Genomic DNA, 17,455 nt, shown 5'->3' with positions numbered 1-17,455 from the left:
TGTAATATTGAAGCCAATTAATGAAAATATACTTGAAACCAGGCTTTCACTTGGGCAATAGCTCATTGCCATCCTCTTTTACAGGCTCCCATATTTGAACAAGCAGTTGTTAAATCCTATGAAGTTATATAAGGAAGAATTATGTGTGTAGCACCAGCATATATTATTTATGATCATCTTTTAAAAAAATAATGTGACCACATTGCGAAACCAGTCAAGATTGATGAAGCCAGAGAGTTATTAATATTAAAAAAATTGTATTTACTTGTCCTAAAGCATTTCCTCTTATAATTTAGCAATTTTTTTCCCATCACTCTTTAAATATTAAATGGGCATTTAATATTCCTGTTAAAAATATTAAATAGATGCACATATTTGAGTTAAAATCCCTGTATCAGGGTGAGCTACTATAAGATGCAGACGGTTATTATGGGTCCATGAAGCATCACACTTTGTTTTCAGCAATGTTCACATGTGTATGACTCTGTTTGAGCAGAGTGAACCCTGTGAGATATGCTGAAGGAAGTGCAATTCCATTATCAAAACTATTATTTATCAGCAGGGGCCAATTGGCATGACAGACACTAAAAGGCTGTTGAAGTGAGTGAGACATACATAGAGATTGCCTTCAGGAAGACATGGCATCTACTAAATAATAGAATAAGCAAAGAGCCTGAATAGAGGACAAAAATTGAACAAAAGTCCCCAGCTAAAGGAGCAAGTGGTGGGTGAAATCCAGCCCATGCTGCACTTCAAAGCCATGTGTGCTGACACACAGCTGTGCCCTTGTAGGAAAAAAGATGCCTTTTGTTACTGACCAAAGGCCCTAATCCATTGATCAAGCCCCACATTCTCAGAGCTGTGTACACCCATAGGGGCCTTTTCCTCCAATTCGCACAAAGGCACCTATATAAGCTAGAATTTAAGCTCCGGGAGGACAGAAATATTTCTTTTATTCAACAATATATCCCAATCACCTACAAGTGTTGTTCTTGTTAGGTGCCGTCGAGTCGGTTCCGATTCATAGTGACCCTACGCACAACAGAACGAAACACTGCGCAGTCCTGAGCCATCCTTAAAATTCTTGTTATGCTTGAGCCCATTCTTGCAGCCACTGTGTCAGCCCACCTCGTTGAGGGTCTTCCTCTTTTCCACTGACCCTGTACTTTGCCAAGCATGATGTCCTTCCCCAGGGACTGATCCCTCCTGACAACACATCCAAAGTATGTAAGACGCAGTCTTGCCATCCTTGCTTCTAAGGCGCATTCTGGCCGCACTTCTTCCAAGACAGATTTGTTTATTCTTTTGGCAGTCCATGGTATATTCAATATTCTTCGCCAACACCACAATTCAAAAGCGTCAACTCTTCTTCAGTCTTCCTTATTCATTGTCCAGCTTTCACATGCACATGATGTGATTGAAAATACCATGGCTTGGGTCAGGCGTACCTTAGTCTTCAGGGTGACATCTTTGCTCTTCAATACTTTGAAGAGGTCCTTTGCAGCAGATTGGCCCAATGCAATGCGTCTTTTGATTTGACTGTTGCTTCCATGGCTGTTAATTGTGGATCCAAGTAAAATGAAATCCTCAACAACTTCAATCTTTTCTCCGTTTATCATGATGTTGCTCATTGGTCCAGTTGTGAGGATTTTTGTTTTCTTTATGTTGAGGTGTAATCCAATCTGAAGGCTGTGGTGATCTTCATGAGTAAGTGTTTAAGTCCTCTTCACTTTCAGCAAGCAAGGTTGTGTCATCTGCATAACGCAGGTTGTTAATGAGTCTTCCTCCAATCCTGATGCCCCGTTCTTCTTCATATAGTCCAGCTTCTCGGATTATTTGCTCAGCATACAGATTAAATAGGTATTGTGAAAGAATACAGCCCTGACGCACACCTTTCCTGACTTTAAACCAATCAGTATCTCCTTGTTCTGTCTGAACAACTGCCTCTTGATCTATGTAAAGGTTCTTCATGAGCACAATTAAGTGTTCTGGAGTTCCCATTCTTTGCAGTGTTATCCATAATTTGTTACGATCCACACAGTCGAATGCCTTTGCATAGTCAATAAAACACAGGTAAACATCCTAGACACGTGTCTCTCAGTTTGTCATACTGTGGGAGCTTGTGTGTTGCTGTGATGCTGGAAGCTATGCCACCGGTATTCAGATACCAGCAGGGTCACCCATGGAGGACAGATTTCAGCTGAGCTTCCAGACTAAGGCAGACTAGGAAGAAGGACCCGGCAGTCTACTTCTGAAAAGCATTAGCCAGTGAAAACCTTATGAATAGCAGACAAGTGTTGGCAGTCTAATAAGCATTCAGTAAGTATCTGTTGGCTGTTGTTGAACAGGATAGTGGTAGCCCTGGTAAGGTTGTATCAACTTGAAGGGGCTGCTCAGGAATTTTTTAACTCTTTCTCTTAGACAGATTCCTATTTCCTTTGTTATATTCACCAACTTTCTACCATTATTTCCCTAAATAAGCTTTGAAGGATGGATTGAAACAGTTCATAGTGAATGGGGAGCCAAATTCTTTTGTAAAATATTGATATCAGCTCAAAAACACTGAAAAAAGATTCTAAAATATTGAAAATCTCCAAAGTCAAGCACAGTTTACTCTTTGGGGTTTTCCTGGTAACAAATAAGCATTAAGAAGACCCAGAAAGAATAAATTAGGGACATAATATTTAAGTAGACTTTTTTTATCAGTAGTAGCTGGAAGATGCTAAAGATCACTCCTTAAATCCCTTCCAGGCTTGGCCTTCCTCTGTGACAGAACATACAGCCAGGGATTAAGGGGAAAAAGCTTTGATGCACACATTCCAGGTGTCTGTCTTTTCTCCTAAAATAAATTAGCAAGTGAAAATAAAGCCATATATATATCAACGTACTCATCTTTAGGTAGACATTTAGCATTTCGTTTTTCCACAAAATGGATACTTATGAAATATATGATGAAATAATTATTTAAATGGACATATGAAGAAAATATTTCAAATTGGAAATGTTTCTTAGTGGGAATTATACAGATTTTGTTTGAAAGTAGTTGTTAAATAAATGAACTGGTTGTTTTATAAGCAGTTTTCAACCTGTGTTCCAGGAGCACATGACTCGAGATGATGCCAAGGGTCTGACACCAAGACAGTGTGCTGTAATGGAGGTGGTTCTGGCTACCATCAAGGTAAGGCTATAGCACCCTGGATAGGATGCAGACAGTCCTTCATGCCTCAGAGATAGATACTCCCCCACATAGCTGTAGACCTGTGTTGTCCATGGATATAGTGGATGTGTTGTATAAATGCATTCCTGAAGTGTGTTAAATTTATCCTTTAAAATATATATGTGTGTGTGTGTGTGTATAACATATATGTGAAAGTTTATAAGTTTATTTCGGAATTTGAAAAATTAATTTCTCCTCTAACTTTAAACTGTGGCTCACTCTTCCCTGAGGAAAGCGTATGTTACCTAGGATGTGTGAACAACGTAGTAGAGAACTGTTAGCTGCCATGAACCATTTGCAGAGTACAGAATGGTACCGCTGGATAGAAACAGACATTATAATGCTTTTCATTAAAACAGAGCCCTTCCTGTATAACAATTAGATGCTGTCAAAAAACTGTCACCTCATGGCTTTTGTTTTGCAGTTTCAGCATTTAATAAAAGGTTGCCTTTCAGTGCTGCAGTGTTGAAAACTGCAAACTGAAAGTCATGAGGCGAGAACTTTGTGACATCTGGTGGCAACTGGAAAGTGTGAATTTAGCAGTAACGTTACAGAAATGGAGTTTCTAGATACAGCTGGAGTTTTACCTGGAAATATGGAAACTTAGCAAAATAATTTTGAGGAAAAAAAATAGAAAATCTGAAAAAGAAATACAGGAAAAATTGCAAAACCAGTTCTTTTAAAAAATTATTTTCAAAAATGTGAACAAAAAATGACTGGCTTTTGGAGTTATAGCAGCACCAATGACTATGAACAGGGAAGTGCTAGTAGACAAAGCAAGAACTTTGGCATGTTCCATGAAGGGGAGACAAAAAAAGGTAAAGTTTTTAGTCTTCGAATCCAGCCCTTCATAGATTTTATTAGGTTAATGCGTGGTTTTAGGGGAGGAGAGAAAACACGTTTTGTAGAAATAGGGAATGGTGTTGCATGTGTGGACAGCCCTGGCTCCTATCTCTAACCCACGTTGCTCTCATTCTTCTTGGTGGGGCCACACGACCACCACCTGCAGGCCAAGGTTCTACCCAGATTCTGAGACAATCTTGATCCCCATGCAGATACTCCTGACCTACATATTACCAGCTCAAATATCCCGTCTTACTGTTCAGGTCTTCTGTAATCTTTTAATTTAGTCCCAGCTACCAGATTCTTGCCTTGTTCTTTGGAATAAAACTACTGTCTGGTGTCCAAGATCCGATAAGTGGGCCTGTGTCACTCTGCTGTGTCTGAATCCTTGTGGAGTCTGGTTCTGGGCATCCTGCACCTCAGAGCTTTGGCCAGGTCTCCAGTCCTATTCTCTGGCTTTTGTGATGCCAACTCTTTGGGTACCTCCATGTACTGCCTGCCCTGCGGCTTTCTTGGCCCTGTGCTCTGCTCACCAAGGCACCCCCTGCTGTCTGTTTCTAATGCTTCATTATCAGTTTGCCAGAGTTGGAATTCCCTTTGTCTTGTCTGCTTCTTGGATTTTGTCCCACTCACATTCCTACCAACCGTTAATTCTGATGTCAAACACGAAGAATTGAGTTGTAACTCAAAGAGCTAGAGGTTGAATGTCGCACTAGAGCCCAACAAAGCGAACACTGGAAGGTAAGCATGGGCTTCATGAGAAAGATGTTCTTAGGCCACAGCAGTAGTTGCTACCCAGGCTAATTCCCAAAGGCTGCCAAAGAGATAATCTGTAGTTTCTCTTGAGATCAGTTCAATCAAATAGGCTGAAAATGAGAAAGCGAGAAATGGAAGTGAATGCTATAGAGTTTGTAGAATACAGACTTCCAAAGTTCTGAATTTTTCAGATCTCTCATGTATGTACATCATCTCACCTGATCCTCACAACCATTTTGGGTGTTAGGTAGGTCAAGAATGACAAATTCTCATTTTATAGATTAGGACATTGAAGTTAAGGGGGTTTAAGTTGCTTGTCCAAGGCCACAGAGCTGCTAGTAAATGGTAGAACTAAGAAGGAACTCCAAAGTCCTTTCTTCTTGTCATGTGATTTCAGTAAATGTTTACAAAGCCTAAGTAAGGTGTAGCAGCAGGCCAACATGGACAGTATTTCTTCAGAGAGATGACTTCTTTCTAAATTAAAATACCTTACCTCGAGTACTTAAATTATCTCCTAATTATTTAAAGTAATTTAAATCTTTCATCCTCTACAAGTATTGATGAAAATATTAACTCTCTTAAGTGTGTGTTGTGAGACTGGAGATGGGGAAAGGATGCTAAGACAAACACTAAAACTTTCATTGGGCCAGGACTGTTCTGTCACACCACCAACATGTAGTTTCAGCTACAAGTCAAGAGTATAGAATGTGGCGCAAGTAACAGAACTTATGATGATCTGCTGCAGGTAGGATGACTGGGCCTGGAGCCATTCCATTTACCTGCCAAAGCAGACAAGTCAATAGTATTTGAAAATAAACACAGTACGGTGACAGCTATGAGGCAGATAACACACAACCTAATCGTGTGTGCAAACTGATGGAAAGACCAGTAGAGAAACCCTCATTGGAAATGGTCCTAGTTGGGCTTTTGAGACCCAGGCCCACATCTCCAGAAGACTCAGGTCTGTTATGGGATTCCCTGAAATGAGGGATGCAATAAAAGAATTGTGGACGAACTGCTGGGACTGCAGAGAGGGCAATTAACTCTCTGCATGGATAGGGGACAGTTTGTGGAGAGGGAAGTTTTGGGGTTTGGAAGTTAAAGAGGGGGAAAGCAATGGAAAAAAGGAATTCTAGGTCCAGGGAAAAGCATGATCCAACTGAGAGAAGGTATAGGTCAGCCTGAAAACTTCAAATAGTCTGGTACAGTGTGACAGATCATGAATGGCTAAGCATCACAACATTAGACTGGAGCCATTATCCAGGCTTAAACACCAAGTGAAGTACCTGAACTTGAGTTTGTCAGTAAAAGGGAAACTAAAGCATTTTAAGGAAACCTGTTGCCAGGAAGTCGATTCCGACTCATAGCGACCCTACAGGACAGACTAGAACTGCCCCATAGGGTTTCCAAGGAGCACCTGGTGGATTTGAACTGCCAGTCTTTTCGTTCGCAGCCGTAGCTCTTAATCACTACACCACCAGGGTTTCCAAAGTATTTTATGGAGGAAGTAGCATATTCACATCCTGTTTATACATATACTATTTTGGTAGCAATTTCTTATCATCACTTTTTTCCCTTCTGATACCTGTATCATACTCAGCAAATCCATGCCAACTCAACGAAAATGGGTTTGGGGTTTTTTTGTGTGTAAATGATGAAGCCTAGAATAAACCTAATACCCCAGCTGTGTCTTAACCAGTGGAGAGTGCTGCTGTATTGTACCCCTTGTCTTGACCTGTCTACTTACGTTAATGCGCTGTAAGCTTTCATTAGTTGGTATAGCAGCCCCATCGCTTATTATATTATGTTAAACCTGAGATCAAACGAAGCTTTACGGCTTTTAAAAATTTACTGCTCTTAAGCCAGGTCACTCTCTTCCTGTACTTTGCAGTAAACATTTTATTGTGAATACAGGCCTTTTCCTTTTCTCTTTGCCATTGCATCCTGTAAATGTTGACCTGCCATCCCAGACTGCCAAGATCTTTCTGAATCCTGATTTTGTCATCCCGTGTAGTAATCTCCAGCTTTGACTCAACTGCAAATTTGAAAAACATGCTTTCTGCCTTTGTCTGTCCAAGTCCGTGGAGAAACAATCAGCAAGACGGGGCCAAGGGCAGAGAGAATGTCACTCAGCTGACGTTCAACTTCTCCATAGTCCTCCAACTGAGAGCATGGAAATTTCTTTTCTGAAGGAGAAGGAAATGACCTGTCCCATCTGTTATCTTGCCAGTTATTTTCTGCTAATTTGCAGCAGTCTGAGTAGACATCTGCACAGAGCAAACTGGAGTTTCTTGGATTATGTTGCAGGTTGCAGAGGAACAGTACGAAACTGAATCCCAGTCTTTTGTTTAGAACTAATGGAAAAGAATCAACTTTTCACATGCTTGAAAGAGATATCCATAGGCTTTAAAACTCACATTCACAAAGTCCTCCTTTGCATAAAATTCGCCCACAAAATGCTGCTACAATGAATGGAGATAAACTCAGGTGCCCTGAGCTGTGGATAGGCATCTTGTTTAAAGCTAAAACCCCTACTTCCACACACAAGCCACACTTTATATCTTCCAAACTCAAGGCTCAGCAAAATACAAATTTGGCTCTCCTGTTCCTTCAGGTCACTGGCAAATAGTCAAAACTGAATACGAAATCTCTGAATGCCAAGGTCTGTGCAATAACTGCAGCCCCTTTCTCCTGGTTGTCTGTACCTATGAGATAACCAGAACCACGCTCTTCAAAGCTGCCACCCAGATTCTGAACACTGCAAGAGGCTTCCATAAACTAGCACTTTCATCGAGTTTGTATTTACATAAGCATATAAATCATTTCCCTTTCTCTTTGAATGAGGAGTCTATGGCAAGTATGACTTGTCTGTGTCCACTGAACGGGAAGCTTTCACTCTTAGCACCTTGCAACTTGTTTTCTCTTCTGGCATTGTTTCCATCTGTCCTGGGTTTCTGTCTCATAACATCTCCTATTATGAAATGCACTGATAAGATAAAGCCGTCATTTCTGCCCTTACAAATTTTCTACTGTTCACTAAATATTGTACAAAAGGCTTTAGTGAGGTGACACACAAGATTCTATGGCTAAAAATGGAGGAAATTAGTTTAGTATCACAACCTAAATCTCTAGAGAGGCCCTTAGGCCTTACTCAGGAACAAACTCAAACCTTTTTTATTTTTCTCTTCATGATTAGTCCTCCATGTTTCACAGTCCTACAAAATAACGCCTTAGTAGTAAAAACATAAGTCTTTCTATGAAATTGTAAAGGGTTTGTCTTAGAGTTCTCCAGAGAAGCAGAACAGTGATAGATAGCTAGACAGGCAAGCAGACAGACACACACAAACAGAGAAAGAGAGAGATTTACTACAAGGGATTAGCTCATGCAATTGTTGGAAATGGAAAGTCCAAAATCCTCACATCAGGTGGCAGGCTGAAGACTTTTACTGGCTCATGGGATTGGGGGATAGGGGGACTGGCAAGTCCAAACTCTGTGGGTCAGGTGGCAAGCTGAAGGTTTTTACTGGCTCATGGGATTGGGGGATGGGAGGACTAGCAAGCCCAAACTCTGTGGGTCAGGTGGCAGGCTGGAGACTTCTGCAGACTTATGTCCCAAGATCCATAGATCAGGGGATAGGAAGAGTGCCGAGTAGAGAGTGAGAGAGGGAGGGAGGGAGGGAGTTCAGTCAGAATATTATCTATAGTCTGAAGGTAGACCAGACCCTCAGTAACTCCCCTTCAAACTAATTGATTGATTACATTACTTTAGATTACATGGGAAGTAATTACATTATATTGAATTACATTATGGAACACCAACTAGTGTTTGGCAAAACTTCTGGAACCACAGCCTAGCCAAGTTGACACATAAAAATTAATCATCACAGCATTCAAAGACAAATGCCTACTTTATGCCTTTATAGCCTAACTCTAGTTTCCTTCTTCTGTGAAGCCTTTTAGGCCCTCAAAAATATGTCAGTTATATGAAGTCCAGTCACCTTCTTCTATTCTAGAGTTTCCCAAATCATATTCCATGGGACACTTCTGTCCTCGAGATTATTAGTATATGTCTTATAACACAGGTATATTTTGGCCAAGTAAGTTTAGGAACCAAGTACATTAACAAAAGGCTAAACAGATTTCTTTACCACAGTGGGTCTCAGAGCCTTTAATATTTTGTGTTGTGAATCTTTAGATGTACAATGTCATCTCTTAACTCTTCTAGACTCTTTACTGCTGCCTAGTAGCAATTTGTAGTTTCCAGGAAGCACAGTCTGGTGATGAGAATAGAGTAACAGTAGCAACACAGCATTTCTTAAGCTACAGCAAAGTAATATACTGTGAGACCTCCAAATGCTTTCATTCTTCCTAAGTAGTGCTGGGTCTTCCAGGATTTCTCTTGGTTACCATGTGGGACACTCTCTTTCTCTACCCCATTGTGGTGAATTATATACTGACTGGTGAAGTTAAAATGGCAGCCATTCCACTAATAAGCTCCAAAGCTGTGAAACTTTTACTCCCCCATATCTGTATTTCAAAATATTTTTCTTACATCTGCCACACATGATTGGAGTTATTTGTTTACATGTTAGTTACATTTCTTACTAGACTAATAATTCCTTTAGAGTAAGTACTGTGTCTTTTTTGCTTCAAATCCTTGGCATCCCACACAAGGGTCTGGCTTATGACACAGGCTTAATAAATACTTGTTAAGGGAGGGGTAGAGAGAACATGCAGGATGAGATACCGCCACTGAGGCTGTCACGTGAGCCCAGGGCCCATAGCCCCACAAATGAGACAGTAAAAACTGGGGTTACCCCTACAAATGCTGTCACCCATGCTGCTTTGTGCTCACTGTTAGAGAATAGCTTGTTACAGGGGGAATAACTCTGACTTCCATGCAGTTATAAAGCATGTCAATAATGTTATTTAACTCATCGACTAACAAGGAAACCAGTAAGATGTTACGAACGGCTCAAAGGAGAATTCAAAGAACCATATATGTATAAATGATAAGAAAAGCTGAAATAAATTTACAAATAGAAACAAAACAGATCTATCCACAGAGCAATACTCAGTTGCATTGTACCAGAAATAATTAATTTGCATTTCTGTGGATAAAAATCATTTGCATTGTTATCAGTTTCCTGAAATTTGCGGAGTTTTCAATTAGCTCAAAGACAATGAAATGCAAAGATAACCCAAATGAGTGAGCTAGACAGAACACCCACTTAGCTTTTTTGCCTCATTCAAGGTCTTTCATAGTTTTTCCTGATGACACTCAATAGTCTTGAGGAATGGCAAAACACCCTTTTAGATTTTCTTTCTTCTTCTTCCTTCTCCCTCCTTCTCCCTCCTTCTCCCTCCTTCTTCTTCAATAGATAATGTTCTGGCACTTATATGCTCATTTTTTATAAGACTGGGGCTTGTCCAAGAAACACTGAGAGTGGGAATGTCTTCCCTTCTGAAGGGACCCCCCCACCACGTTCTCATTCAGTGTACCCCACTGGTCTTCACTCTTAAACCATTTGCCAAGGAGTCAATTCTGACTCATAGAGAACCCCATGTGTTTCAGAGAAAAACTGTGCTCTATAGGGTTTTCAGTGGCTGATTTTTTGGTAATGGATCACCAGTCCTTTTTTCTGAGGCACCTCTGTGTAGACTCAAACCTCTGACCTTTCCATTAGCAGCTGAGTGCATTAACTGTTTGCACCACCCAGAGGTGCTCTTCATGCTTAGGAGAGTTATTTCTTCTGTGGCTCCTTGGTTTATTATGTAATCAGGCCTCCAGAGGGCACACCATCTCTCTTCCAGGAGGCACAGAATTAAGACCAAGTTAAACCTTCCCCTTCAATATGTCTGTTTAGTCTTCTTTCCACCCTTAAATAGCATGATATTATGTTTCTTGAAAAAAAGAACTATCATATTTCTTTTCATCCACCAAAGTACCTAAAATAATTCTGTATGAATAACCAAAAAAACTAAACCCATTGCTGTTGAGTAGATTACAACTCATGGTGACTGTCTTAGTTATCTAGTGCTGCTATAACAAATACTACAAGTGGATGGCTTTAACAAACAGAAGTTTATTCTCTCACAGTCTAGATGGCTAGAAGCTGAATTCAGGGCACCAGTTCCAGGAGAAGGCTTTCTCTTTCTGTGAGCTCTGGAGGAAGGTCGTTGTCATCAATCTTTCCCTGGTCTAGGAGCTTCTCGGCATAGGGACTCTGGGTCCAAAGGATGCACACTGCTGCTGCCTCCTCTTGCTTCGTGGTACTGAGGTCCCTCTTCTCTCTGTTCAGTTCTCTCTTTTATATCTCAAAAGAGATTTACTCAAGATACAACCCAACCCTGTAGATTGAGTCCTGCCTCATTAACATCATAGAGGTTAGGATTTACAACACATAGGAAAATTACATCAAATCACAAAATGGTGGACAAACACACGATACTGGGAATCATGGCCTAGCCAAGTTGTTGCACATTTTGAAAGGATATAATTCAATTCATAACTGTGACCCTACAGGACAAGAGAACTCTCCTATAAGGTTTCCAAGGCTGTAAATCTTTACAGAAGCAGATTGCCACACCTTTCTTCAGTGGAGCGCCTGGTGGGTTCGAATCGCCAACCTTTCAGTTAGCAGCCAAGCACTTTAACCACTGTTCCATCAGGGCTCCTTTCTGTACGAATAGTCCTCAGTGAATATTTTCTGCATGCAAAAATATTTTAACAAGAAAATTCAGGTGTAGAACAATTTTAAATATTATATTTTGTCTTAAAGTGTAAAAAAAAGGCTTTTCCTATTTTTCTGTGCCTCATCTTCACAACCATACCTACTTCACTTTTGCAACAACTTGTGTTTTCACAGAGTGATCAGTTAGAATCAGTGCATGGAGTTTTAAGTGACCATAGTCTTGTCTCCTTTGGGAGGGTGTCTGCAACTGTAACAATCTTTCTTCAGGTTATATCCCCACTGCTTTGTTTCTCTGGCCTATACCCTGAGTCTTCTCTACATTACACCCTTCGAAAGTGCACTCCAAAAACCAAAACTTGCTGCCATCGAGTCAATTCCAACTCACAGATGGCTGCAAATACCAAGAATATTTTTCTGTATCTGAGTAGGGGAAGAAACTGAGATTATTAGTTTACTGAATTGTTCTACCTCAGAAATTCTTAAAAGGTGGGCTAGAGGGATGATAATATCCATTTAAGAGTTTTTCTCAAAATCATCTGTTGAATTTTTTAAAAATATCCCATTCTGTGAGAATTGCAGATCATGGTGAGCCACAGATACCAATGAGTTGTAATTTTCTTTATCATTGTTGGTGCAGGGAGAGAAACAGAGAGTCATTAATCTAGCCTTAAAAATATGCTATAACTGTATTATCATCTGTAAATCATTAGAAAAAATACCTTAGTTCTAGCACATTATCTCTAGAAATCCTGCCTCTCTAACATCCCTCAGTGACCATATTTTTGACCAAGAGCATTTGCTTTCTCTATTATCTTACCTATAAATACAGGAACGTTTTGAGCTTTTTGGATGACAATGACAAAACATAAAAAATTACAATGTTGTATTACATTTATCACACGCAAGAGTCGGGGTGTTAGATTCCAAGGACCACTCTGCATCTTCTGTATCTGCGTGTATCTGCATTGTATCTGCTCTGTGGTGTATAGTTAGAGGATGGGGAAGATGAGACAGCAGGTACCCAGCCTAGACTCTCAAACTGGTGTCTGGAAAATACGTGTCTAGGAAATTCTGACAATCCTGGGAACAGATGGGCTTTCTCATGCTCTGGAAACAAAAGTCAATAACCAAGTTGGTGATTGTTACCAAAACTTGTCATCCTGTAAGGATTCTGACCACTGTGTCTTCATGATCCCATTTGCTTAACCAAAATGATGAATGAGAGGAAAAGGCTTAGGCCTTCAGTGCTCTTGGGTCTGTGAACCCAGAATTCACTTAAGAAATATCTATGGAACCTGAATTGGATGGTGACTTAGCAATGGGTGTGTGGTGGCACTATTTGTTTGAACCTACCCCACTTATATAGATGATATTTTATTCTTCCAAGGTGGGCTTCATAATAGGAGCAGTAAGAGCTTTATTCCCATCGTTTGTTTCTGAATGTCTCTCTCTCTCTCTATATATATATATGTATTTTTTTTTCCTTTTAGCAATACTTTCATGCAGGAGGAAATGGCCTGAAAAAGAATTTCTTGGAGAAAAGCCCAGATCTTCAGTCTCTGAGATATGCTCTCAGTCTTTACACCCAAACTACTGATGCCTTGATAAAGAAATTCATAGACACTCAGACTTCACAGAGTAAGTAATACATTGAACCTGAAGGTAAAGTAAATTGATAACTAAACTAAAATTTGAGGTAATCATTATGATAGATAGAATTAATATTTTAATACTTTCAAAGTATTTTTAAATGTTTAATATTAAATACTTTTAAATATTTTTTAATATTTTAATTTTTTACTGTACCAAATTAAAGCATGGTTAAAAAGAAGGATTATGGTACAGAATTACTAAAATTTTTACAATTCATGAATTATAATTTTATAAATAATTTCAATAACATTAAGATATTGTTAAATTCTAAAACTATAGAATGATTGACTCTTGGTTATCTTAACTTTCATAAAGTTACTTTAAGTGACACTAGCTTTGGATATCTTAGACTGTAATATTTTCTTCAATTCAGGGCAAAAGATCCAATGTTTCCTGGTTTTGGTAACTTCCCAAAAAATGATAATAATTTCCCAAATCCTGACCTCAAATATAAAATTTCATGGTCTGGAGTTTGTGGAAGAAAAATCTCATTTTATCTTATTTATATATGGGGAAAAAATCCAACTTTTACTTTGAAATGGGCCAGGAGGCAGGCATGGTATTTTATTTGAAACGTGTGCCTGTTTTATGTGGCAAGGTTCCCACCTCATAAGCTTCTAGGATGTTATGTTAACAACCTTTCTTTCAAATTGCTTTGTAATTTAGGGTATTTTAGTAATTATATGCATTTAAGATCTGATATTTATATGCATTTAAAATCTGATATTTCTGAAAGGTTACTGAAAATGTTGGTATGAGTCAAAAAGAGCCAGATGCAGGCTCAAGCTCCAGAACATAATAAATTGCAAGACAGAAAAATAAAAATAAATTAGAGGGCTTCTTGTCATTCATGAGAGAGCCTCAGGAAAGAGAACATAAATAGGTTTTCTTTTTCTTTTTTCCTTTGATGAAAATATTCCAGATTGGTGTCTTTCTTCATCAGTGCTTTAATTTTTCTTACTACACCAAAGACAATGTCCAGGTAGGTGCTATGTAGGTGCTAGCCTGTCTTTAATACTTCGTATCTTTTATCCCATTAAATGCTGCAAACATCCCTTTTAACATAATGTGTATACCTAGATTACATCTTAGAATGGCTAAGGAGAAAAGAGTTGAGCTTAGGTGGGGTTGTCAGGAGATACAGAAATATTTTAACATTACTCCTTGAATTCTTGCCTCCTCAAGGTTTTCTGAACTTTATAAATATGAATGCAATTCTAGTACATCAATAAACAGTATTGTAGCTTTATTCCCAGAGAATGTCAACGTATAAAAATGTTCACTTAGCTTTTATAGGTATGCACTTGTATGTGTGTGCACACACACACATGCACACACACACACACACGCACACACACACACACACATACATACTCATACATGCATAACCAATGTTTTAGTGTATAAATCACATGAGAAAACTACCCATATCAACTTCGGTATATGTAATTTGCCATACTACTTTTTTAATTGTATGTATTGCGTAGCAACACTGAAAACATATGGGGGAAAAAGGATCCATAATTCCAATAACCCACTAACTTAACATAACTGCTTTTAGTCTTGGTTATTCTTTTTCCCCCTTTTTCTAGCTATTTCCAAGTGTGCCTTTTTTTTTTTTTTTTTACATAACAAAAATCGATGGAATACTGATATGAAATGGCTCTGCTTTTTCTCTAATAACTGTCTTCATCTGTGCTCTGTGGAAACTTATTTCCAATTCCTCTTTACCCTTTTCATCATCCCTCCAACTGTCCCCAGCCAGGCACACTCAGGCCCAAAGGACTTGGAGAGCGAAGGGAGCTTGATGTGCCCTTTAGTCCTCCTTCCGCTCTCTTCTAGGTCCTTCTCTGCTTCAGGGTTTTGGGGATGGAGGCTGCAGGGAAGGAGGGAGATATCTTTGATGCTCCCTGTATGGTTGTATCCAAATCCTGGCTTTCTCACATGTGTATTTTTGGAGAGACCCAGTGTTGGGAACCCTCCTATCTGCACAGCTCCCTGATTAGTAGAATCGGGTCCAGCTACAGTCCTTTCAGTGACCCCCTCAGTGCCTGCCTCCTACAAACCATAGCTTCCAGTGGCCAGCTCTCTGGAATGGGGCCCCAGCAGGAAGGCTGAAGCCCAGCTTTCTCCTGTTGGGTGACCTTGAGCCACAAAAAACTCACACATTCTCTTTGTGCATTTAGTGGTAATATAGGGTTCTCCACTGTCACCTACTTCCTCCACTTCACTATTTCTGTTTTTTACCTTCTGAAATAGGTGTGTATACTTCCAAATGGGAGGCGGAGAGAGGCTGGAAAGTAGAATAGTACTGCTTAATATAACATAACCATTATTTAATTAAAAAAAAAAATGTGCTCATGAACATTGTCAAGTGCAGAGAAGCCAAAATCTCAACATTTAATATTCAGTGGATCCAGGATTTCTGAGTAATAGTCATTCCCTTCCTTCTTTTACTACTCTCAGTGCTGTCTCAATATTCAGTAGCCATATATATACATATACACCAAATAATGAAGTTAGCCACCAACACCATAACCTATATAAGATAGTGAGGTAATGGGGGAGGTAAGATTAAAATTACCTAAATTATAGATTTATGAGACAAGAAAGAAAATACAGTAGAGACTGCAATCCTCGTTTCTGTAACTGATCCTAAAGCCATGGTTTGTATTTATGACTTATAAATGCTCCTGTCCTGCCTTCGTTCCAGAGGTTTCACTAACTGACAGAGAAATATCCACAGAAAAGCTGACCCCTCGAGGGTCTCATTTATACTATTCCGTGAATATTTGCCACCGGATGTGCTGAAGTGAAGGCAATGAGGGTCTACCTCTTGGATTCCGTTTATACTCCTCCCTGCAGGTTACCATTTCCAGTTAAGGCTTAGGATCAACTTACCCCTTTTTTATACCTGGTGACTGAGGAGCCCAAAATAACAAATGAAGTCTTAGTTTCTAGTGTATTTGTCGTAATTATCCAAATAATTGTTAGGACTTAGCATAGTACCAAATAGCCAAAGAACTTACTATATTTAAGTTTTGTTAATCTAACTTACTTAATCCAATTTTGAACGATTATACTGTTATTATGGTATTTTTCAAATATAAAATGGTAAAAATAAATAGTAATAGCTAACTCTTCTTACTGCAAGCATCCGCACTCTCAGCCTGAGGAGCCATGGGTACATGCGCAGCACCAGGCAGTACAAGCTGAGGTGCCCAGAGGTAATGCTCCAGGGAGCAGCCATCCACTGGTAAAAGACAGGAAGTTAGCAGATAAAAGAAACGTCAACCTTTAGCTGCGACAACTCTGACTTGTGTTCCATACCACCTCCAGAGTTCACCTGTGAGATGAGCTCCAGTCCTGTCGAGGACTGACTTGATAACATACTCTTTTCTGGCTTCATTGCTTTTCTCTTTTTTAACCTCCCCACCCCTAACCAGTGTTTGCTGGGATCTCTTCTCAGGTAAACCACTTGCCTCTGAATGCTTGCTCGTCTCAGGTTCCCCTTCTGGGAGAAACCAAACCCAGGGTCACACGGCTAGGAAGTGAGAAACCAGATTCTAATTTAGATAGCCTACATCTACATATTATGTGTGCACATATTCTTGATGATAAATATGAATGAAATTTGCTTGAAATTTTTCCCTCATGCTTTCTTAAATTAGGAATACAGAACTAAATAATGAAATTCAACTTATGTTGTTGTTGGTGACCTCAAGTCAGTTCTGACTCATAGCAAGCCCATGTATAACAGAACGAAACATTGCATGGTCCTGCGCCATCCTTACATTGTTGTGCTTAATCCCATTGTTGCAGTCACTGTGTCAGTCCATCTCATTGAGGGTCTTCCTCTTTTTCACTGACACTCTGCTTTACCAAGCATGATGCCCTTCTTAAGGGACCGGTCCTTCTTGATAACTTGTCCAAAGTACTTGAGTCGACGTCTTGCCATCCTTGATTCTAAGGAGCATTCTGGCTGTACTTCAATCCAAGACAGACTTGTTCTTCTGACAGTCCACAGTATATTCAATTTTCTTTGCCAACACAATAATTCAAAGGTATCATTTCTACTTCAATCTTCCTTATTCATTGTCCACCTTTCACATGCATATGAGATGATTGAAAATATTATGGTTTTGGGTCAGGTGTACCATAGTCCTCAAAGTTACATCTTTACTTTTTAGCACTTTAAAGAGGTCTTTTGCAGCAGATTTGCCCAATACAATATGTCCTCATTTGATTTCTTGACTGCTGCTTCCATGGACATTGATTGGGGATCCAGGTA

At 39.5% G+C, this 17,455-nt stretch overlaps 1 protein-coding gene across 2 annotated transcripts in view; it reads left to right on the top strand.

The window, feature by feature from the left end:
* The window catches only part of UNC13C (unc-13 homolog C), a 633,353-nt gene that overhangs the window by 560,436 nt on the left and 55,462 nt on the right, over nt 1–17,455 (top strand). For both annotated transcript variants that reach the window (XM_064267528.1, XM_064267529.1), the window contains 2 exons: nt 3,098–3,178; nt 13,002–13,149. In XM_064267528.1, the coding sequence (XP_064123598.1) occupies nt 3,098–3,178; nt 13,002–13,149 (229 nt within the window). The remainder of the gene's footprint in view (nt 1–3,097; nt 3,179–13,001; nt 13,150–17,455) is intronic.

Source organism: Loxodonta africana, chromosome 13, assembly GCF_030014295.1.
Source record: "Loxodonta africana isolate mLoxAfr1 chromosome 13, mLoxAfr1.hap2, whole genome shotgun sequence".
Classification (NCBI taxonomy): Eukaryota; Metazoa; Chordata; class Mammalia; order Proboscidea; family Elephantidae; genus Loxodonta; species Loxodonta africana.
The sequence above is the reverse complement of the archived record's forward strand: the minus strand, read 5'-3'. Positions and strand labels throughout refer to the sequence as shown.